Source organism: Patagioenas fasciata, chromosome 3, assembly GCF_037038585.1.
Source record: "Patagioenas fasciata isolate bPatFas1 chromosome 3, bPatFas1.hap1, whole genome shotgun sequence".
Taxonomy (NCBI): Eukaryota; Metazoa; Chordata; class Aves; order Columbiformes; family Columbidae; genus Patagioenas; species Patagioenas fasciata.
The window spans coordinates 32,669,693-32,693,942 of NC_092522.1; the positions used below are offsets into that span (position 1 = coordinate 32,669,693).

The 24,250-nt window shown below is 39.7% G+C and overlaps 1 protein-coding gene across 11 annotated transcripts in view; it reads right to left on the reverse strand.

The window, feature by feature from the left end:
- Positions 1-24,250, reverse strand: part of THADA (THADA armadillo repeat containing) — a 171,707-nt gene that overhangs the window by 117,333 nt on the left and 30,124 nt on the right. For 10 of the 11 annotated variants that reach the window (XR_011738218.1, XM_071806063.1, XM_071806064.1 and 7 more), the window contains 4 exons: positions 22,305-22,437; positions 19,463-19,573; positions 18,218-18,340; positions 17,438-17,529 (listed from right to left, as the gene is read on the reverse strand). Coding sequence is in view for 10 of the 11 variants with exons in the window: in XM_071806063.1 (XP_071662164.1) it covers positions 17,438-17,529; positions 18,218-18,340; positions 19,463-19,573; positions 22,305-22,437 (459 nt within the window). In the remaining variant the exon portion in view is untranslated. Of the gene's footprint in view, positions 1-5,998; positions 6,261-17,437; positions 17,530-18,217; positions 18,341-19,462; positions 19,574-22,304; positions 22,438-24,250 lie in introns of those variants that run through there. The other variant, XM_071806067.1, reaches the window with a different exon arrangement.

Consider the following 24,250-nt stretch of genomic DNA (forward strand, 5'->3'; position numbering starts at 1 on the left):
ATGAGCCCAGCTAATTCCTGCCCCAGCATCCTTTTGCCTCTGCGAGATAAGCCTTTCCCACATAACACTGTCCGAACTGGAGTCTTATAAAACCAGCCATTATCAAAAAAAACCAAAGCCCTGCCTGTAGCACCAGTCTTGGAGTCAACCATTTAGAGATTGAATTTTCCCATTCCACCCCACATCGTCACTTGAAGAGGGAAGGAGTGAAGAGAAGATCACTTGAGCCCCTGAATCTTTCACCATCCTTCCCAAGACCTTGAAGTCATTCTTCATTCCCCTCAGACTACGGGAAGCAACTTCCTCCCCATCTGTCTGGAAGACCAGCAGCGGGTAGTAGTCTGTCGGGTGCACCAGTCTGGGGAGCTCTCTAGCAATATCCTTGATCCGGGCTCCAGGTAGACTACAGACTTCCCTAAGATGAGGGTCAACCCTGCATATTGGGCCCTCTGTTCCTTTCAGAACGGAATTTCCTATTACAATCACCCTTCTATCTTTCTTATCAGAGGTAGTCTTCAGTTGTGTAGTCAACCGCCTCTTCCTATGTGATCTTGTAGGCAGGCTTGGCACCACCTCCTCACCTACCTCTTCTTCAAGATCCAGGGCCTCAAACCTATTACGGAGGGGCACCTGGGGAGGCAGTAATGCAGAAACAGAATCAAATTTACTCCTTGCACTGCAAGGACAATTGATACTGAAATAATTTAAAAACCAGGACTGAATTTGGAAAATCTGTCATTTAAAATGACAGATTTATGAAGATAATCCACATTTTACATATTTGCTTCTTTTGCCTTCATTAAATTATGAAAAATACAGTACAGCTTAACTAGTCTAGTTTTTAATTACCCATCCTGACATTCATGTTCTATCTCTGACTCTTACCACTTGTTAAATGGCTAGATCCTGTCCCAAAATATATGAAGTTTATTTCCCTATTAACAAAGATACACTTCTGAAGCATAATCTTAAAATAAATGGAAAACATCTTCTTCAACTATACCAAAAAGACCAAGAAAATGATCTAGTTGTCGAGCCATTCTCCATTGTATTTGGGAAGTCATGGCAGTCAGGTGAAGTCCCCAGTGACTGGAAAAAGGAAACACTGCACCCATTTTTAAATAGGGTAGAAAGGAAGATCCTGTCAGCCTCACCTCTGTGCCTGGGAAGATCATGGAACAGATCCTCCTAGAAGTCCTGTTAAGGCACTTGGAGGACAGAGAGGTAACTCGAGACAGCCAGCACAGCTTCACCACAAGTCCTGCCTGACCAATCTAGTGGCCTTCTATGACAGACTAACCCAGATCAGTGGTTAGAAGGACTACAAATGTTGTTTATCTGAACTTCTGTAAGCCTTTCACATGCTCCCTCACAACATCCTTCTCCCTAAATTGGAGAGATAAGGATTTGATGGGCGGACTGTTCAGCGGATGAGGAACTGGCTGGATGGTCGCATCCAGAGAGAAGCGGTCAATGGCACAACGTCTGGATTGACATCAGTAACAAGTCACATCCCTCAGGAGTCCATACTGGGACCAATACCATTTAATATCATCTTCAACGACACAAAAACAGGAACTGAGTGCACCCTCAGCAAGTTCACAGATGATACCAAGCTGGGTTGTACAATTGACACACCTGAGGCATGGGATGCCATCCAGAGGGACTTGGACAAGCTCGAGAAGTGGGCCCACGCAAACCTCGTGAGGTTCAACAAGGCCAAGTGCAAGGTCCTGCACCTGGGTCAGGGCAACCCCCAGTATCCATACAGGCTGGGGGATGAAGGGATTGAGAGCAGCCCTGCCAAGAAGGACTTGGGGGTACTGGTGGATGAAAGGTTGGACGTGAGCCAGCAATGTGTGCTTGCAGCCCAAAAGGCCAACCATATATTGGGCTGCATCAAAAGGAGCCTGGCCAGCAGGTCAAGGGAGGTGATTCTGCCCCCCTGCTCTGCACCTGGAGTCCTGCATCCAGCTCTGGGACCCTCCGCACAGGAAAGACATGGACCTGTTGGAGAGGGGCCAGAGGAGGGCGCCAAGATGGTCAGAGGGCTGGAACAGCTCTGCTGTGAGGACAGACAGAGTTGGGGCTGTTCAGCCTGCAGAAGGGAGGGCTCTGGGGAGACATTATTGTGCCTTTCAGTACTTAAAAGGGGCCTATAAGAAAGATGGGGACAGACTTTTTAGCAGGGCCTGTTGTGACAGGACAAGGGGTGATGGTTTTAAACTAAAGGGGAGATTCAGGCTAGACACAAGGAAGAAATTTTTTACAATGAGGGTGGTGAAACACTGGCCCAGGTTGCCCAGAGAGGTGGTAGATGCCCCATCCCTGGAGACACTCAAGGCCAGGCTGGACAAGGCTCTGAACAACCTGATCTAGTTGAAGATGTCCCTTGGAGCTGGACTAATTGATCCCTGAAGGTCCTTTCCAACCCAAACTACTCTATGATTTTATGAAAAAATTGATGATGAGGTTGTGGTAAAGACCAAAGCTAATTCAGATACACTCTAGAAGATTTTTTTTCTCCTTAATACTACTAAAGAATATGACAATCGGCTGCATTTCATGACAGGACAACTAATGGTAATGGTTATATAAAACAGAAGTTAACCTAACTGAAGGGAAAGCAAAACTTAAAGAATTTACCCCATTCAACTCAAAGGACAATTTATTATCTTGGATATTAAGAACATAGCCAGACAGTATAATACACAAAGGAATTAAATATGTAACATTTTAAATTATTCAAAAGTCCTGGTAAGGAGAATGATTCAGAAAACTGCAGATCTCTATGCTGGCTTCAAAAATATACAGAAATTAAGGGAAAAAATAAACTTGAAAATGAGAACAGCTACAGATAAGAGAATAAGATAAAGTGGAATGAAGTGCAATGTGCAAAAAATGTTAGAAAGTAGATCGTGCCAACCTAACCCATATCTTATCTAAGAATGGTAACTATATTACTAAACAGAGGAAATCAAACAGTTGTAGTCACAGAAGTCTGCCAAATGTTATCTCAACAAATGAAATATTTGAAATCGGCACATTTTTAAATCAAATTTGCTTCAAAGGAAAAAGCAGGGCAGCTCCAGCTTGGAGCAGAGATCCAGTTCTCATATGGTACCTTCAAAGCTAAAAACCCTAATAGGCTTTCTGTGAGGCACAGAAAGCAGCACAAAGACGACATCCCACAACGTAGGCTGAGGAAACATTTACAGAAAGCCCACAGTGAAACTACAGCATTGGTTTAACAGATTAAACTCTAATATAATCCCTATGAGTGGCAGTAAAAAACTTGATGCACTGCAATTAGGGTATGTTATCACATAAAGCGTTTGAGAAGGAACTGGACTTAAAAAAAAGACCCAAAAAGGACATGTTTCAAGTTGGTTCTTGGTGGTCTCAAGAATAGGTTAGGTCCAACACAATTACTTTAATTGAAGACCACAGTAGAAGAGTTAGGAGTATGCAAATGAAAATCCATCAATGAAATAAGAGTTATGAAACATTGTTTGTGGAGAGGGACGTAAAATTATCAGTAGATAGAAAGACTGCATATACAAGGACTAATTAAAAATTCTGTTACACCTTACGAGCTCACCAGCTGGAAATAGCAAAAGGATACAAGCATATTAGTTGGTACCTTGGACCCCTCACCAAGAGGACAAAAGGCAATGTGATTCTGTAACACATCAACCCTGAGACAGTGTGTACAGACAAGGAAGTAGTAATGCCACTCTCCAACAATCAGGTAGGACACAAACTGGCATAAATCACAGCTAACATTCAGCTAAAAGGGACACTTGATAAAAGCTGCTCACATGACCAAAGGAAGAGAAAGCAAATTTGCTGAGAGGAGACTTTAAAACCTCAATTTGTTTTGACTCGCAAATTCAGCACAGATGGGATATATGACTGGCATCCACAAATACCTCAAGGAAAGCACTGGGAGAGAAAATATTTATTTAAAATAGAGGACAACGCTGGCATAAGAACAAATGAGTATTAAACAGCTATGAATAAATACACATTGCAAGTTAAGTTTCTAATGATCAAAACAGCAAGATCCTTCAGAAGTTTTACTTGGAAAAGTGGTATATTCAGAGAGTCTTCCTACAGAAATAATATGAAAAACCAATTTGTTTTTCAGATATGATTCGACTGGTTTACAAAAGGAATAGTATATCAAGCTTGTTTATGAAAGTAACTGAGTCAATGTACTGGCAAGACACTTACTACTGTGTGCTTCCGTGATTTTGTGACACGCTGATTTGCATGGAAGTTCCAACCCTTTGCTGAAGTTAAAACACATGCAGTTCAACTGGTGCTAAACTGTTGTTAAGAAGTATACCAAGATTAGCAACAAGTAACTTTAAAATCTTACCCCTGATGTCACCAATTAGACTAAGACTGTATGCAAGCAGATTCCAAAACGCACACTGGATGAGTATGAAAAAATTTCTAGAACTAACTTCCAGAAGGTCTAAGGCAGATAGCAATCACCCTTAACTTGTGTTTCACTCCTTTTAAAACAATATTGAACTCTGCAGCATGTTTCTGAAAAAGTGAACATGTGGCTTGCATCTTCTAAAAAAAACAAAACCAAAAAACTTCCAAAAGAATTGCAGATTTCACTTGTCTTAGGAAAAAGACGAGCAGAATTTTAAATTTGTTCTAAGATTATCCCATTACAGTCAGCCCAAGGAGGTAATCTACAAATTTCAGAGCAAGCACTATAACTACAGTTTTGGTAAGGGTGTGCGCACTACTGAAAGGCTCCAAACTTGCCAGGTTTCAGAGTTTCAGGTCCACAAAGAAGTAACTGACAGAGAAACCAACCTAAAGAAAGTTGCCAATAAATGCACAGAGTCCAACAGTCTGGTGAGCATTCAAATAAATGAAACTCAAATAGATTCATGACAATTGATAAAATAATTCTCATCATTTCAAAATCATTCATAGAATATGTTTTTTCTTATTTCTTGGGGAAAGCAGTTAAGGTACATTTGTATTAGGGCAGAAAACTGTAAAATGGACCAGAAAATGTTGTACTTCTAAACAAGTTGAGCTTCACTCAGCTTTCTCATTTGGAAGTTGAAAGAGTACAGCTTGGATAAACAAAGCATTTGGGCTGGACCACCAGGCCCAAAGGGTATCAATGGTTCAGTGTTTGCTTGTTGGCTGGTAACCAGTGGAATATTCCACAGGTCAATTCTGGGGGCCCTACATCCCTCAATACTTTTATCAGCACCATGGTTGAGGAAGTAGAAGGTACCCTCTGCAGATCTGCAGACAACACTGAATTAGAGGGAGTGGATGAAACAACAAATAGTAGAAGTTTAGTCTAGATAGACCTTGAGAAGCTTGAGGCTTGGGCCAACAGAAACCTCATGCAGTTCAACACTGAGAAATACAAAATTTTGAACCTGGGCTGAATAACCCTGAGCATCAGCAGAGGCTGAAACCCAGCTGGCTCAGTCACAGTCCCACAGGAAAGAACCTGGGGGTTACAGTGGATGCCAAGCTCAGCACGAGCCAATAGCACGTCCTCACGGCAAACAGGGCAAACCACAGACTGGACCACATTCATTAGGATGAACGCAGCAACACATCAAGGGAAGTTATTGTATCACCCTCCTCTACTTGGTACAGTGAGACTGTACGTGGAATCCTCCAGCCAGTTTTGGGGTGCCAGGTTCAGAAGAGATGAGAAGAAACAGGAGAGGGTCCAGCAAACAGCTGCTCAGTTGGACAGGGCCTAGAATACATGCCCTATGAGAAGCTGCTGAAGGAGCCAGGCTTGTTCTGTTTTGACAAAGACTAGTTCCAGGGAAGATGCAAGAGCAGCCAACAACCACTTGAAGGAATCAAAGATTAGAGAGCTAAACTTCTTGCAATAGTTGCAGATGGTATAGAGAGGACCAATGGTCATAAATCATAGCTTGGGAGTTTTAAGTTGGGTAACAGGAAAAAAAAAAATCTACACTTACCATGGGAATGAAGCTTTGGAACATGTTACTCAGAGCAGTTGTGAAATCTCTATGCTTGGAGGTTTTTAACTCATTCAAAGCCACTGCTGATCTGATCTAGTGCTTCTCACAGTCATACTTGGAACAGGAATCAGGGAAACAGGACCAAGAGACCCTGTGAAGTTTGTACTATTCCACATAGCTACTTCCCACTCCAGCTCCATGGTTCTAACCTTGTCCTCTGAACAGAGTTTTTCATGTCTTCCTGGACTTGTTGGCCATCACTAGCTACTGCAATTACAGTAAACAACAGTTCCTGCTAAGTTAGTCACTTGGTCTTCACTTCAGCACAAAGTATTCTTTTTGTCACAATGTCGACTAGTATTTAAAATAGTAACTTGATGTGAAATAAAAATTTTGTTTACATTCCAGAATGGTACATAGTTATGAAAGCTCTTGATTAGCAGCCCCTCTGGATCACAACCATCACCAGCATTCTTACTAAGAGACGAGAACAATAACAGACAAATTCCTTTAGAAAAAAAGATTATATATAAATTTTAAGCATTCATTTCCAACAATTTTGTTTTAAAGAACTTTTCTAAGAGTTAAATTCCTGAAAACACATCCTGTCTCAGGATTCATGACAAGCTGCTTTCAAATATTTCACATGCATAAGAGAATTTTAGCGCTCCCACAGAAGACAAAATGACCATGTAATTTTTTTAGGGAGGCTTGAAAAGCCACAATGAAGCCTGGAAAAAACAACTGTGAAAATCTGGTGCAATATATCAGCTAATAAGCCCAAGGGCAAGGATATAAAATACTATTGCATACTTGTTTTTCTAGGCCTAATATGTCACAGGACACCTCTTCAGTGACGAGAAGGGCCAACTTTTCTATAACCACATCGGGTTAGTTATAAAAAACAATTCAGATTTCATTTTCACCCCATGTGAAATGAAAAACCACTATGAAGGCAAAAGAAGAATCATTATAAAGATGTGAGGTTTGCACCTTTGATAAAGATGTGGTGACTCGACACCTTCAATAAATCTAACATTTGTTTTGTTAGGAATTAGAAAATACTTAAATCCCAGAACAGTAAGCAAAATAGTTCAAGTTCACTGACTTGAAAAACATTCTTTTATGCTGCACAGCCCTAAAATAAATACTTAAAAGGAACTAAGAATATGCCACTATATCTTAGTTTTCATTTTCCTTCAGATAGAAGTGCTAGAATAAACATTCTCATTAGTTTACGTTGCTGTGTTTTTACGAAGTTAATAACCGAACTGTCAATCAAGGCCTGTATAAATACAGTAGTTAAATACCTTCTGCTTTAGAAGCACTTTTATTTACAAGAGAGCTAGCCAAGATTTCCAAAGGACTGCATGGTCTGGTTTACTTTGATCTCTTTTAAGTACAAGTTTCTTTATACCTCTTGTTTCCCTATTTATTATACCCTTTGTGTAATCAGGTATGGAAAGAGCACCTGTGTAGTACAAATATTTCGGGAAAAGTGTGACTGAGAGGAATAATTACGCAACACACAGTTCACTAAAATAATCTGTAAAGTCCTTTTCCAAGAGTACTTCTGTTGCTATACTAGCAAGAGAAGTCTACAATGAGCTCAGAATAAAAATAGCAGAACATCACTTAAACCCCCTCATCACAGATGCAACCTGGTACCTATATCAACATATTAATCAACACTGTAAATTTGAAATAGATTCATAAACATGTCTGCATATATGCATATATAAAAACATATATATTTTAAACTTTGTATTCTATATAATTTTACATATAATACATAATTATTTTTAAAACTTTTTTTTAGAAAGCTGAACTTTTTACATGCATGAGTTTGCACAAGTGTATGTACATACATGTGTATACACACAGAAAAACAAAATCAAGAGATATGCATATATCTCCAGAAAGTCTCCAAGAACTCTCCTCAACCACTTCCTATATAACTATTAAATCTTCAAAACCCTGCCATAAATTTGGCATTGTGAATTCTACCTCCAAACAACCCACCCACTTTCTCTCTGTCTGGGAGTATTTTCTGAGAGTAACTGCTTTTTACTTAGTATGGTGAAGTTAATGAACATGTGATGCATACATTATGCATGGAACAAAACTGAGTAATTGTATCAATTCATACTGATGACAACTTTTATCACTACAGCAGAAACAAAATCATCTACTCTTGTAGTTCAGTTTAGAGTAATTTTTGTTTTACTGAATGCATTTTACTCACTTGGTAGAAAGAAGTATTAACATTATGCCCCTAATTTATTTAAAACAAGTGAATGGACTGAAGTTACCTCAGGCCAGCACATCTATTTTTAGGATGTTTGACTTCAGGCAGACTTTCATTCAGGTCACTTTACCATGTTCATCTTCCTATTTTCTGGCTCTGACTTAAGACAGAGTGTTATGAAGATCCTCCCTGTTCAGGAGAGCACAGATACACATTTGCACACCAGTGCATTAAGTGTGTGTTTAGGTCCCAGAGGTCTGACCTGGATTTATGTGGGTTAATGTTTTTCTTACTCTGTATATACAAAATAAAACCTTGAAGTAAAAATAGTTCTGTGGATTTTAGGTATTTCAGACAGATAAACACATCGCGTTCCTAAAAATCAGGAGAAACCATATAGACACAGAGCATCCTCAGCCTCAAGGAGAACAGTCTCTATTTTCTGCTGCAAGGGATTTTACATATTTTTAGATTAGACTTGTAAAACAAACAGAATTCAAGTAATAGCACAGAGGGAAACAGTTTTCTTTAGAAGCTTGTTTTCAATTTGTGTCTGTTTCTGCACAAAACTTTCATAAATTTTACCTGCAATTCATTAGTTAATAGCACCTTATAATCATTATTCCTATTATAAAGGTACTTAGAAATAGGACTCCTATTCAAAATCATGTTTAAACAAGCATATTGTTATTGAACTATTAATCAGTAAAAACTGTAATGGTTATCTGAGTCAGCCTGAACTTTTGCATGTTTTCTTGAGACAGTCCGGAGATTAAGTCTTCTAAATCTGTCAAAGTCAATTAAAAAAAAAAAAAAAAAAAGAGCCAGAACATTAAAAACAAAGAAGTTGAGCAAAATACAAGTGGCCTATTTTTGCCATACAGAAGGGGGAGGGATTTCTTTCTAACAAAAACAACCCCTCACAAGACCATGTACTGTACCAAGTCCTTAATAACTAATTTGCAAGCATTCACTGGGACAACTAAGGGGGCACAGAGAAACAGGCTGCAAAACGTGGCACCGAAGGAGCTACAGGAAAAAGACGTGGGACATTTAAATGGTTCAGTCATCTTGTGAAACCTCACTGTCACTGACCCAGTGTTTCAACTGAAGAGCTGCAACAGAACGAGGTTGCCAGACAAAACCCACTAGGGAATCAGTAACACGATCCAGGATAAATCAACCCCAGCCCTTCCCTCCACAGTAGGCTGTCCAAGAGCCTCAGAGCTCAGAGGCCAGTTTTGTGAACCAGATCATACGTGCTCTGTCCTGTGGGAGCCCGCAAAAGAGGCTCCGCACGCTGCTGTCCCACCTGCGGACCCATCGCTGCATTCAGCATCCTCACATGTGTAGCTGGACCTCACCTACCACCAGGACTTCTGCCACGGGGGCGTCTCCAAGTCCACACTGAGCGTTTATGGGCTGGAGTCAACCTGGGTATTGTTTTTAGGGACACGCTCCTCAGGGCTATCTGATTTTACAACACTGATGCGCCATTACAGCTTGACCATGTTAGTGCCACCAGAGTTTGTTCCAGCTTATCCCGAAACACTACTGGCCACTCCTCTGTGGGCAACAAAGACGCAGCTCAGAAGTCCTATCAGAGCCCAGTATGATGCACTGCAAACGTCTAATGAAGTTGCTGTTAAGACTGACAAAACATCATTGATGTAAGACAAATTTTTTCACCTGTTAAGGTAGAAATATTGGAAGTGTTGGTCTGCCAGATGTGGAACATTCAACAAAAACGATGTGCTTGAGATGTACTTCAGGTACTTTAAGCTGCAACCCTAGAGCAGCTTAGTGAAGAGGAAGATAATACTGGAATCATTTAATTGAGGGATAATATTATGAAAATTGAGGTTTGCATTGGAACAGCCAATTTGCAGTGTCTTCCTCTAACTCTCCACAGTGTAAAATGAAATTATTTATGGTCTTAAACCCCTCAGTATTCATACAGAACCTTAATGTTAAAGAAAAGTACATGTCAATTCAGGAGGAAAGAAAGGCAGATTAAGCGTTTTTAAAAGTTAACTTGGTTTTACTCAGTGACCTTCAAACGTACAAGCAGCCACTTACTGAGAAGTGCTGAACACTCAACTTGCAACAGAAACAAAAGCAGAGGGCAGTCATGCATGTTGACTGCCTCACAGCCAAGTATGCATCTTCAAAACCTGTTCATACATAGTGTTCATCTTCCTGTAAGTAGAAAGATAAGTTTCTCCTTTCCAAGTGCTTGAAGTTATTGGCAGTCATTAACATTTACTGATTGCTATCAATGAAAATAAAGAATTCAAGAAGTACTATGTAGATGGCAATTAAAGTTATTCCTTTCTTTTCAGATATATCTAAAACAGCATTGAGAACATGGCAGCATTCATACTCAATTTCCCAACAGCATAAATATTTACTTCACAGAAAACATGTGTTCACAGCTAAGTATTTTTCTGCATATGTGTTTTCCCTTCATTAGAGTCTAAAAAAATAGGAACTACCCCCCCCAACCCCCCCAGAAACATAAATATATACACCAGTTACTTTGTGTAAAAATAAGCATGTTCCACTGTACCATTTCAGTCTTGCTTAAAAAACTGCTTTTTAATCAAAGAGTTGAAGCTTTCCCTTCCTGGAACCTCCTCCACCAATGTGAGAAGCTAAGGGAATCCCCCCCACCATCCCTTCTTTTAACCTCAGCCACTACCTGAGGCTATTGTTTAATCTTTCTGAGGACTTCGCAACATTTATATTCCAACTCAAAAAATTCCAGTTTCAGATAAGCCAGGATGATCCTTCATTATTTTAAAGACTAAAGTTTGTTCTAAGTCAAATGGGAAGTTATCTCAAAGGCAATTTCTGACCATGTTCATCCCTTAACAAAAACAAAACAAAATACCACAGAAATATAAGATATTTGATGAGAAGAGTCTTGTCTAGTGGCCAAGCAATAGCAGCTTTAATCAGCCCTAGACTACAGACCAAAAAGGTCTCTGATGTGTGTGTGGGCGCAGCACTGGCCTGCAGATCACTGGTCTAGACTCCAGTTTTATACATAGGATCACGGAATTGTTTACGTTGGAAAAGACTTTTAAGATCATCAGGTCCAACCATTAACCTAACACTGTCAAGTCCATCATTAAACCATGTCCCTAAGCACCACATCTACACATCTTGAAATCCCTCCAGGTTTGGTGACTCCACCACTTCCCTGGGCAGCCTGTTCCAATCCCTGACAACTCTTTCCATGAAGAATTTTTTCCTAATATCCAATCTAAACCTGCCTTGGTGCAACTTGAGGCCATTTCCTCTCCTTATATCACTTAATACTCAGGAGAAGAGACCAACACCCTCCATGCTACAACCTCCTTTCAGGTAGTTGTAGAGAACGATAAGGTCTCTCCTCAGCCTCCTTTTCTCCAGGCTGAACAGCCCCAGTTCCCTCAGCTGCTCCTCACCGGACTTGTGCTCGAGACCCCTCACCAGTCTCGTCACCCTCTGAACTCATTCCAGCACCTCAATGTCTCTCCTGTAGTGAGAGGCCCAAAACTGAACACAGGATTCAAGCTGGGGCCTCACCAGTACTGAATACAGCGGCAAAATCACTTCTCTAGTCCTGCTGGCCACACTATTTCTGATACAAGCCAGGATGCTGTTGGCCTTCTTGGCCACCTGGGCACACTGCTGGCTCACGTGCAGAGGGCTGTCAATCAAGACCCCCACATCCTTTTCCACCAGGCAGCATACAAATGCATATATAGATGTGTGTGTGTATAAGAATTTAGGGGAAAGTATCGCTAGTACTAATGTAACTCATTTAGGCAGAATTCCTCTACAATGAGAAATTTAATTACATTTCAAAACTAATTTCAGTTATCTTTCTATGTAACTTACTTTGATTTTCATGTACATATGTGCATTACCTATCACAATTTATATTTCATTTTATTTTTAAAATCTCTTCATCTCAAGACATCCTAATTTTTTATGTGAAGAATACTCCTGCTCAACTAAAGCAAACATTTACTTTAGAAGATTTGCAATCCGTAGTAACGCCAACAGAAAAAAAAATACCCAAGAAAAACACAGAATTATTAAGCATACATTACACTCCAGCTTTTTGAAAAGTGTGCAGAATCAGCAAACCTACACTGTATGGAGGTTGACTGCTCAAGAAAACAAAATGGCTATTTAATCAAAGCGCGAGGGGCAGAACTCATCAGCCTACAGAACCCACTGCCATTCAAAGCCAAACTTCAATCAATGTGCATTACACCGAGCGTCATACTCAGGTCTTCACCATGAACCTCAGAGCGGTGCTTCCAGGGCAGCCAGTGGAAAGCACACCTGTACTTTGTATTTATGTGGTGAGAATTTCATTCCAAGCCTTGTAGATTTGAAATTGTCATAATATTTAAGAAAATTGTATTCCCAAATCAAATATACAAAAAAAAAAAAAGTCCCCCTACAGGTAAGTGTTAACAGGACCATTTTTTAAATGTCAGCTATCTGGAATTTAAAGTCCAATACAGACACACACAGAGCAGCATTAGTTGTTTTGATACAGTCTCTCTCAGAAACAGAGCCCAGAAAAAATTTGTTTCTAATTTTCTTTTCACTACAAAGAGAAAGTTCAACCTGTATAGTTGCATGGACCACTATAAATAGTCTTCTATTGCTTCTACTTGCAAGAGCTGCACTAAGTTGTTGTTTTTCAAGTATTAATTTTCCAATTCATTATTTTCTTGCCCATGCTGAAATTAAAGAGACACATCAATATTTAATGAAAACGCGGTATGATTGCATCTCCTGTAGAGCATGATGTAGAGTAGTCCCTTCAAGTTTCTAGTGAACCCTTAAGAGTGAAGTCTGGCATGAGCCCAGCATTCTGCTCAAGAAATCGCTTTCCTTCCCTGCTCCAGTTGTGTCAACACAGCTGCTGATGCACACACGGTGCAAATGGCCCCAGAACAGAACCAGCACAACCAAGCAGCAGAAGCAAAAATATGTAGTTCATAATTTCTTCAACCTGTGTCTCCTCAGACTGCAGACCAAGTTTTCAGTGTTGCTTTCTCCTCAGATTGAAGCTGACAGCTCTGGCTGACCTTCCTGACGCCCCTTGAACGATTCCAAAGCCCAGCTCAACACACCTTCTTGCCTCTGCCCTCCAGTAGGGGTGACCACCGCAGATATAACTTAAAAAGTCTCTCAGCAGAGTTAGGCATCCCCTCACTTGCTTTGTCACAGTCAGTGGGCCCTTTCACGCAGCTGTTCTACTGCAAACACCCAAAATGGCACAAGAATGTTGGGACGGGGCAGTGGGGAAATCAAAACAAAAACCCAAACCCATGACTACAAGCCAGCACTGTGCCCTTGTGGCCAGGAAGGCCAATGGCATCCTGGGGTGTATTAGAAGCGGGGTGGTTAGTAGGTTGAGAGAGGTTCTCCTTCCCCTCTGCTCTGCCCTGGTGAGACCACATCTGGAATGTTGTGTCCAGTTCTGGGCCCCTCAGTTCCAGAAGGACAGGGAACTGCTGGATAGAGTCCAGTGCAGGGCAACAAAGGTGATGAAGGGAGTGGAGCATTTCCCTTATGAGGAAAGGCTGAGGGAGCTGGGGCTCTTTAGCTTGGAGGAGACTGAGGGGTGACCTCACTAATGTTTATAAACATGTAAAAGGTGAGTGTCAGGAGGATGGAGCCAGGCTCTTCTCAGTGACAATCAATGACAGGACAAGGGGCAATGGGTTCAAACTGGAACACAAGAGGTTTCACTTAAATATGAGAAGAAACTTCTTCTCAGTGAGGGTGACAGATGCTGGAACAGGCTGCCCCAGGGGGGTTGTGGAGTCTCCTTCTCTGGAGACATTCAAACCCGCCTGGACACATCCCTGTGTAACCTCATCTGGGTGTTCCTGCTCCGGCAGGGGGATTGGACTGGATGATCTTTCGAGGTCCCTTCCAATCCCTAACATTCCATGATTCTTTCACATATCCCTTGCAGGGCGGGGGTGGGGGGGGGAACAAAACACCACAACCACCACACCAAACAGGTTACTGATCAGACATAGATTGTAGTTAATTCAGTCATTCAATCTAGTGCTTCACAACTCATCAAGACCATCAAATAACAGACAACCGTTGTGCTGTCACTAAATCAACACCCCAGCTGCATGGCAATTATGATGTACAAAATCAACATGAATAGGGAATGGAATGTAACATCAGCAGACTTAAAACAGCAAAAGACGTGATAGGCTATAATTTCTGTATAGAGGATGGAGATAAGAGGGAAAAAAAAAAAAGGAAATGTAACACAAAGCATATGAAAGTAACACGGCAGTGGAGTTCAGTTGCTAGTACCCTTCCAACAAAGCTTTCTTCTGCTCATCTACACAAACTCTCCACCAGCCCAACTACATCAGTTTCGCAGGATCTCTTCTTGAGAAAACAACCAGAAAGTCCATTCCTTTTTAGACAGATGCTTAGAATAGCCCAGCAGCAAGGTATCTCCACACTGGAGCTGGAGAAACAGATACAAACCCCTAGTCTAAAATAAGGCAAACCAGAAACCTATGCAAAGTCCTAATGACAGCACGAGGGAGTTGGTATGTGTCTCTGTCCACAGGCAGACTGGCCCTTAATGCAAACAGAACATACTGCAGACAACAGAACAGGCAGCTCAAAGACAGGTGACTTTCACACAAGTTCCTTTAGACACAAGTTGCTAAAATGCTAGTGCTTTTAAAGTGAACTGACAGATTTAAAAGTGGGGGAAAAAATCACTTTGTTTTAATATGTGAATTCTGTTCTGGCAAAACACTAAACAAACCAAGTTTAGAGTTCTGGAAGCGAAGTGCCCAAGCACAGCTGCACCGCAGGTACATGGTACTGAGCTGCGCAGCAACGGTGACACCTCGTGGTGCCAAATCACCAAAACACAGACCTCTTCCCAAACACAAACTACCTTAAACCCCTGGGCGAAGTTCAGAGAAAGCGCCTTTGCAAATAAAACAGCCCAACAACCTCTAGATCAGCGATATCAAACTAATTTTCACCTGCAGCCACATGAGTTGGCTTCAAATGACCAAACGTAATTTTAGGGCTGTATAAGCATACGAGTAGTTACATGTACACATTCCTAAAATTATATTAGCCCTTTGAAGGCAACTGTGAGGCTCATGCAGCCCCCGGTGAAAATTAGTTTGATACCCCCTCTGATCCGGTATCTCCTGTGGAGACAGGAGTCAAACTTGACATCAGTCACTGCCCCTGTTTTCATACCTTCTGTCTCTCACTGATTTGTCTTAAGCAGTATTTTCCCATTCCTGTTTCATGGTATTGACAAGTACAGATAGGAAACGGTAGAACTGACTACATACAACATCTAATGCAAAATTACTAAACAAATAGAGGAAGAAAAAGAAGACAGCCCAGCTTTAACATATTTTGGCCAAAATGACTACAAAGAAATTACTCTAAACAAAAGGCTTCAGAGAAGCAACAGTGCCAGTTACATAAAAACTAACATTGTTTATTTTCCTTCATTCTGATATCTCCCATGCCCAACAGATGCTCAAATGCATTACTTTCTGCAACTCCACAAACACAAATCTCAGATAACGTTACTCATCACACTGCATGTATTTGAGAAGTCAGTTTGCCTTCTCATTGCAAGGGTTATTGTGTAGTTCTTCCATAGGATACAAGTGTAAAAAAGCTGAGGTACATATCTCTTTCAGTAACTGTTCAATATTAAATTTTTAAAAATTTAAAAACAACAAAAACAAACAAACAAACTAATTAAACACACAAAACACAACACACAAACTCAAGCTTTAGATGCTGTTACAGAAACAAAGTGAGAAGGCAAGAAACAGCTTTATTGCTCCGCTTGGATTTCAGTGGTTATGGGAGTGAATTTCAGGTTCCAGTGAGACATGATTTGGGTTTATGACAAAGCAGGGATCTTTTCATGCAGTAGGGGAGATGACGTTTCAAATTGGTTTGAGGCACAAGAGTTATTTTCTAAGGGAAATCTCCCTCCAAGCTCCCATCTGTATTTCTTCCTCACGTTCATACATGCATAGTAACTAATTTTTCAAGTGACACCTAAAATAAATTAAATATTTCAAACAACCAAAATGGCACCTATCAGCTAAAAGATGAAAGACACGTATCAACCCAGGACATTTAGTTTCTCATAATGTGCATGAAAATTATATCAGCTACAGAGATCAACACTAAGGAATCACTGTATAATGAATAAAAAAAAAATTAGCGGAATTTTTGAAGGTAAATTCTAACAACTGTCTTATTTCAGAAATTGCATACTTTGTCCGTGATTTGAACTGGTTACCATAATATCCACAGAGTGACCACTCTATGGCCCCACAGATGCACCCAGGAGTATTTTTTAATGAGTTTATTCTGCATCCTAAGCTATTTTTACATCCCTTCAAGTGCAGAACCATAGCTGCAGAGTCCAGGGCATGGGCATGCTTCATTTGCTGCAGCAGCTAAAGGAAGGGGCTGAAGGCCAAAGAAAACATGGAGCTGCTTGTGCACTAACTGGAGAGTGCAGAGAAACAGGAATGCTCAGGACTGGGAGTTTGAAGAGTCGGAGAGAACTGGTTTTACATAAGAAAGTGAAATAGTAGAGGATCTGGAGCAGGACTATAGAGTTCAAGGGGAAAATCCCTTGGAAGAGAAGAAGCTTCACAAAGAAGAGACATGAACAAGGGACAGGGTGTATTAAGAGTAAGGAAACTAAAGGGAGTGCAGGGGTGGAAATCTCTGATTCATAGGGGTGAAATTAACTCCAGGCCTGCTCCAGAGGTAAGAGAACACACAATGCATGTGTCCATTGCCCCTCCTCTTCTCTAGCCCCTTCTCTTTGCTGGCAGGAACACTAGGGCCAGCTTGTGACCACAAGGGACACTGGGCATTCGGATGGGCTGCTGGTACAAAAACCTCTCCACAACATTCCCCTTCTGTGAAACTGCACAAGTACAAATTAACTCAGTGCTTGACAGCAGAAATTTTTGGCCCTATTGCTTATTTCTTGGCAGCAAAGTTTAAGCAAAGCTAGATGTTTTTGTAACATCATGATTCAAATATATCCATAAAGCAAGCAACATTTTCAAATTGTTGTTGGCTAAGGTCATGTTTTGCAAACTTATAATTGGTAACAAGTGAAGCTTACCTATTTTTTTTGGAATTTTCATCTTTCCCTCTTTTAACCCCAAAAATTCTTGTAATCAGAGCACTAAAGAGAAGTGTAGACGAATTTCTTACCTGAAGGAAAAAGAACACAAACTATGTTTCAATAATTCCTTTTAAATGTACCAATAATTTTTTCTAAATACAGCCACTACTGCACAGTCAAAAAGAACAACACCGGAGTGAAGGACAGAGCAAGCCTATTGTTCAGAGGTCAGCAAACAGAATTAATTCAGAACATCTTTCCTCTTAATCGAGAGGGCACTAACAGGAAGTTCAGATTATTTGGAGATGTTCATCTTTAACGGATACATCCAGATTTCTAATGATCCAGAGCATTAACCATTACCCATAGTAGATTGCTAAATGCTCAACCTCAATATGTGACATGGAATACTTTCTTTCATTGAAAAGCAAATTAACAGTGAGAATGAATGTAAATGCACTCCTTACTCTAACAGCTAGGTGCACTAACTCAAATTTTAACAGCCAGATCTATTTTTATCTACAAGATAACCCTTGTCCCTACTTTTTGTCAATGTCAACACTTCACATGACAGAAAAACGAAACAAAACCAAAACACACGACCAAGACTGACTTTTTTGCAGGTCTACATTATTCTGTATTGTACCTTAAAATTCAACAATATGTAACATTCCAGAAATCAAGGTACTGCCATTTATAAACATGACCAAAGCTTCACTGAATAGAACCACTCTATTTCATGTTACATTAGAGAAGCAAAATTAAGAATTAACTTACTGCCCAGACAGGTGACACAAAACCTAAAATTGCTGCTTGCATTCCATCTGCAACATAAGGTATGATGTTTTCACCTAAACGTGTATCCCTAAACAGTGCCCGAAGGATATTTAAAGCATGAACCTGTGGGGGTAGAAGAAATACGAGAAATATATATATATATTAATTAGGAAATATCTTCAACTTAATCTATGTTAATTAGAGCAATGAACATGCGAAACAAAAATAACCCAGATGCACATTTACACCACTTTATTTCCATATTAAACACCAGAATACAGCTATTAAAAATACATTAAAATGGTGCAGCAGTAAACACTGCTAAAACCAATTACAGTTTAAAAATATATTCCTCTAACAAGTCAGCCCAGGCATCGCCAGCAAAGACCAGCATACTTTTTTCCTTAGCTTATCATGGCTGTAAAAATAACTTTCAAAGTTCAGAATCATCTTTTCCAACATTCTTGACATGCTGTAGATACTGTAAGAAAAAATAAACTACAACTCACAGGAGGACAATATTAAGCCAAAACTGACAGCCAGGCTTGCTTCACCATATGGAGCATTTTCTGCTCTTTCTCTACTCTCTGTAGGGGAAGGTGGTAATCTGTGCAGCTCCACAGGCTTTGACAAGGCTTCATAAATTTAAACCAGCAGAAGATCTGGCAGAGCCATTACAACATACTTCTATGTATTGTCAACAAATTATGGCTTGCATTTACAAACAAAGATTAAGTATTTGATAACACATTATGAAGATAAAGATCTTGACTTGAAAATCATTTTTTTATGCTTTCTAAATATATATCTTTAAGTTTTAGAAGTTACTCAGTATGCATAAAATCACTTTGCATATGATATTCTACTGCATACAATATGATTAATGCAACTCATTCTAAATGTAAACAAATGCTTGCTTGTTAATTTCCTTGTAAAAAGGAAATTACCTTTTTGTTTAGAAATATACTACAGGAAGTAAGCTGATACTGTAAATTCAAAATGAATATGACTATATTTGCTGCACCAAAAAAAACCAACTGAAATTATGCCCAATTTGGTTGCAGTATCTTATGCACTTGCAAATTCCAGTGACTCCAAAACCTTTGCACATGTAAACACATTTTAAAATCTAGCTATAGATAATATAAACAAAGTATCCTTATTAAAACACACACAAATGTCCTTAACTGAACCAACACAAAGACTTTTTTGACATTCGCCTTCTAACGAGAGGCTGTATTTTACCTGTGGAATTACACTGAATGGTTCATTCAAAGGTGCAGCTAAAGATATCAATTCTTTCATTGTCATTTTCAGCAAATCTGTTTTCTTCTTTGCTTCTGAAGCTAACAAAGCCTACAGAAAGACAAAAAAAAAACAAAAAACACAAAACAATCACCACCATGGGTGTTTCTAGTCATTTTTCTTTACTACCAGTTCTGTTCCATATCCCTGTATTTACCATATGGCAGCCTACCTTCTGACCATACATAAGGACTAAAGAAAAACTTGCAAAAGGCAAGTTTCTATTTTAACTTTTAGTTTGTTCAAAGCCTCTTAGCATTCAACATTTCAGTAAGAAAACTTTGCTCATGCACTATCCATCTGCCTAAGAAAATTTGCTTGCATGTAATAGATAATTTATCACACACCAAAAAAATCATAATATTTATTATAGTGAAAGTATCTGCCATTTATACATACTTACATTTCCCAGTATGCACATATTTTTAGTTTAATGACATACATATTTAAGAGAACATGGGCTGACCAAAGAATAAATCCTGGTTTGCAAACTATGATAAAACAAGCAGCACACTTTTAAAAGGAGGGAAGAGATGCATCAATCTCCAACAGTAGTTCAATGGGTAGGACATCCAGCTGAGATGAAAAAATTCAGCACTGGAGTTAAAACAATCTTTCTGACTAGTAGCACTTGTTGAATTTGTCCTACTTGGAACAAATGGGCAATCATACATCTCTTGTTTCTAATAAAAAATTATTATCCATGTGTGTTTTAGGGCCCAGATCTGTTTGGTATCACTTCAAGCAAGATATTTAATAGCACTTTACATCACGTAAAAACAACCAAACCATCAACTGGAAGCCAAATGAAGTACAGAGTGTAGGCAGAAACCCAGAAGTAGTCACTATCAGTTTAACAGTATCTTTAATGATGGGAGAAGGAGAAGGAAGGGAAAACAAAATAAAGTATTCATTAAGTATAAAATAGAGCAGAATGAACTGAAGACTAAAGTTTTGTACCCTAAAAAGGTTAAAGCTGTAACTAGTATTTTCCCACCATTTCCTCACCCACTAATTGAAGCTGTTAACGTTGTATTATTAATATTAGGTAATAATATTTCTATTTTAAATAGGTCATTTAAAATGCTCATAACCTTAAAAACTACCTATTATCATTAAAACAGATGTGTTTTAGTAAAACAAGAATAAATGTCACAGGAAGCAGATGGCAAAGAGACCACAGTGAGTCTTGATTTTATGCATTAATAAAATAACCTTATTACAGTACTGTTAGGATATGCATTACCACTTGTATTTTAATTATCTAAATGTAACATGCTATTTAAGGCTTAATTCATTTTACTGAGTGCTACAGGCACATTCAGAACTACTGCCAAAGAACACTGTCGCCTCTCTTTACAATAAAATTACAATTCAAAAATAGATTATTTCAGAGTAATCCCAATGTTCATTTCAAACCTTCTCATTAATTGACTAGACTAACTTTGCACTCTTCCAGGGCTGTCAAAATAGAAGCATCTGACCTGTTTATCCAAACAGCTACGGCACAGCGCAAGCTTTGCCATATGGCCTCAGTAATGTAGGCCAACTGCAGACTATACACGTTTTCTGCAATGGGATCCCATTGGGTCCACTTAGTCCTCACACCAGACAGTGTAACGCACTCAGAATTAACATGAGTTGACACCCACTGGATTCAACCTCTGTGGTGTGAGTGAGGAAACCAAAAGATCCATCACCAAATTTGTCTTGCAGGCAACTTTCAAAAATAAATGAGAAAGAACCTTAACTGCTGAAAGTGAAATAGAAAAGTGTCTCTAAAACCAATGCCCTACTTCTGAGCTCTGCTGCCAGGCATGCACGCATTTAGCAAAGCCAGGAGCAGGCTGTGAGCGACACGAGAGAGGTCAGACAGAAGCAGGCTGCCTCAACTTTCTCAGGGTGAGCTCGGAACGGAAAACAAGCAAGATGAATTATTCTGGCAGGGAGAACTTGCTCCCAGCAGCCCCAGAGATTCTTGAAACGTGCTTGAGACTATACTTCAGTGAGTGGAGAAAGTTACAAATCATGTAGTCAATCTTGGACTCCTGTCTTAGAAAACTGGTTGGAAATGAAAATGACAGAAATTAATTTAGGGGAAAGCAGTCACGGCTGCTTTAAGGCATGAAAACAGGTAAGTGTAATTTGCAGGAGGAACTCCACAGCGACTGAGCCCATGAGGCTGCAGACGAGCTGCTGCAGAGCCCTGCAAGGCACATGGTTCCAGCAGTGATGAAACCAGCCCACGGATCAGTCGTCAGTTCTGAGCCCAGCAGAAGCCAGAGGCTGGCAAGTGTGGAGCTGAGGGTACCATGCGGAGACACACCCCACCTACACACCTGTCAGCGTGATCATTACTTGATCCTGCTTTATTGTTGTTGAGGGGGCTTCTCAATGTCTTTGTAGTGTTTTCTAGGCCGCCACTTTACAATTCTGTGAGGGTCTGTTCATATTTTACCACCTTCCCACTTTGCATGGAAGAACCACAGAGTTACATGGTTAAAACAGCCTTACTTATTCTGTGAATTAATTTATGAATTTGCCACACAGAGCCTAAGCTTGGTCTTTTGAGATGCTATTCAAACCTACCTCAAGCACCAACAGAGTTGCAGCACTAAACAGTGTGAAACATGGTTTAATTATATGTAGCTTCTTGGTTACACAAAGACAATAAAAATCTGTATTAAAAAAGTAACTGTTTGACCAAATTGGTTGAAGTAAGTGGATTCACCAGAAAGGATATGAAAAAAAAAAAGTCAGAGATAATAATATTAGTTGGTACCTGGATATAGAATGGAATTCCTGCGCTCCGTCTGGTTGCACATAATGTAGACGAAGGATCACAAGATTTTATTTCTTCTAACACACTGCTTAGCCACTGCTCTGGCATCTTGTGCAGACTCTCACTGTTACACCTACAAGAAACAAATCCACAAGAAACATTAAACAAATACCTAAGAAACTAGGACAGAGTCAAAGAAAGCAATTAGTGACTTTAAGAAACATTTCTTACTTTATGAGAACATCTCCAAGCATATACACTCATTTTTAAGAAACAAGACAAATTTAAGAAGGAATTGTACATTTTTCCAATGTTGGTACAAATTACATTAACCCTACTTTTTAAGTGTCACTAGGGAAAGATATTTCACTGAACAGAAAACAATATTCTGTCCGTCGGCAGTGCAACCATCTCTTCTGCCAAGAGCTATTACCCTGTTACGGAGAAGGAAACAATGACATATGCACATCAGTTACTGTGTAGGAAGTGACACTTCACAAATTCATATCTTTGTTGTCACACAGCAGCTGATGCATGAACTTTATGTTAAGTAATATATACAATTATGTTTATAACTATATGAAACAAAACTGAAACCCCTCACAGCAAGTACATATTATGTAAACATCTCTGCAAACCACAGAGCAGCAGAAGGAATGAATAATATTTTAAAAACAGTGGTATGTCTTGTTGTGTCGATCAAGCTTCTGATAAAGTACCTACATTGCTCTCCTATCATCAAATACTTCTCCTCTGCAGTTATACAACTCAGCATTGCCTGAAAGCAAAGGACTTCCAAGGACAAGGAGAACTCAAGTCTACTTCAAGTGCTGGTGCTGATCAGTTCAATGAAACGTACATCCAGGGTGCAAGAGCAGCTCATTAATCCTAAACCAATGTTCCAAGAGGATCATTCATTGTTACAAAAATTTCTATTAACAGGACATTGTTATTAAAACCTGACACACTGGTTCAACACGTGATTCAGAGTAGAATTAATCACCATGGGCAACACACAATTGCAATTATCTCAACCATGCAGGAGTTGCCTTACCTAAAAATATCAACTATAATTAAGTACATGATTAAGTAGTGAGATCTTGCAGGAAGACTACACGCAAGTTTTCTACCTAGGTGACTGAAATAAAGTAGTTAAAAGAACAGCTAAAAGGCAGCAGCTACTAATCAGAAAACCAAAATCTAATGGAAGGTCTAAATCTACTCTCTCCTTCTTTAATCCCTTCTTACTAAAGCAAGAATTTAGGTAGGCAAATAACCTGATATGGAAGAACAAATGAGGCTTTAATCTGTAGTGAAACCCTCCTTTCCTTATTTTACAAAATGAACACAAAATTAGTAATGCAGAAAACAGAGGTCACAGGAAGTGCCAGACAGGTCAGCAGAAGACACAGTAGACCTTGTACTCTTCAGTAATTCCCTTAGGATTTCCACCACAGATTTTCTACACTGCTGCCAGGCTGCCTTCTCATTTTTTAACGGCAGTACCCCTTCAAAACAGCAGACAGGATGCAAACCATCAGTCCAAAGAAAAAGACTGTTTCATCAGGGTACGTCACCCTATACCACAGCATAAAAGAAAGGTACTTTCTGCCCCAAGCCTGTGACAGAAGCAATCAAATTAATTTGGAAACTAACAGCAACTTCTCTTGACTTCAACTTTTCTATTTCTGTTGCTGATAATTGCTACACCTGCTTACTTCCATGTCACATCCTCTACTTGCTTTTAGGGACAGAAGGAGGATACAATTCTAGGGTTGAGGCCACACAAATCTTGTTGTGGATCTCCGCAGCCGGACTCCACTTGGCAGGTCTCTTCATCCACATCAACACGTCCTGAAAAAGCTGCCACTTCTGGTCATGTCTGCGGCTGGTCTAAGCTCCCTAGCTAAGCAGAGTTGAAATGTCTCAGTTTAGCTCTGCAAAGA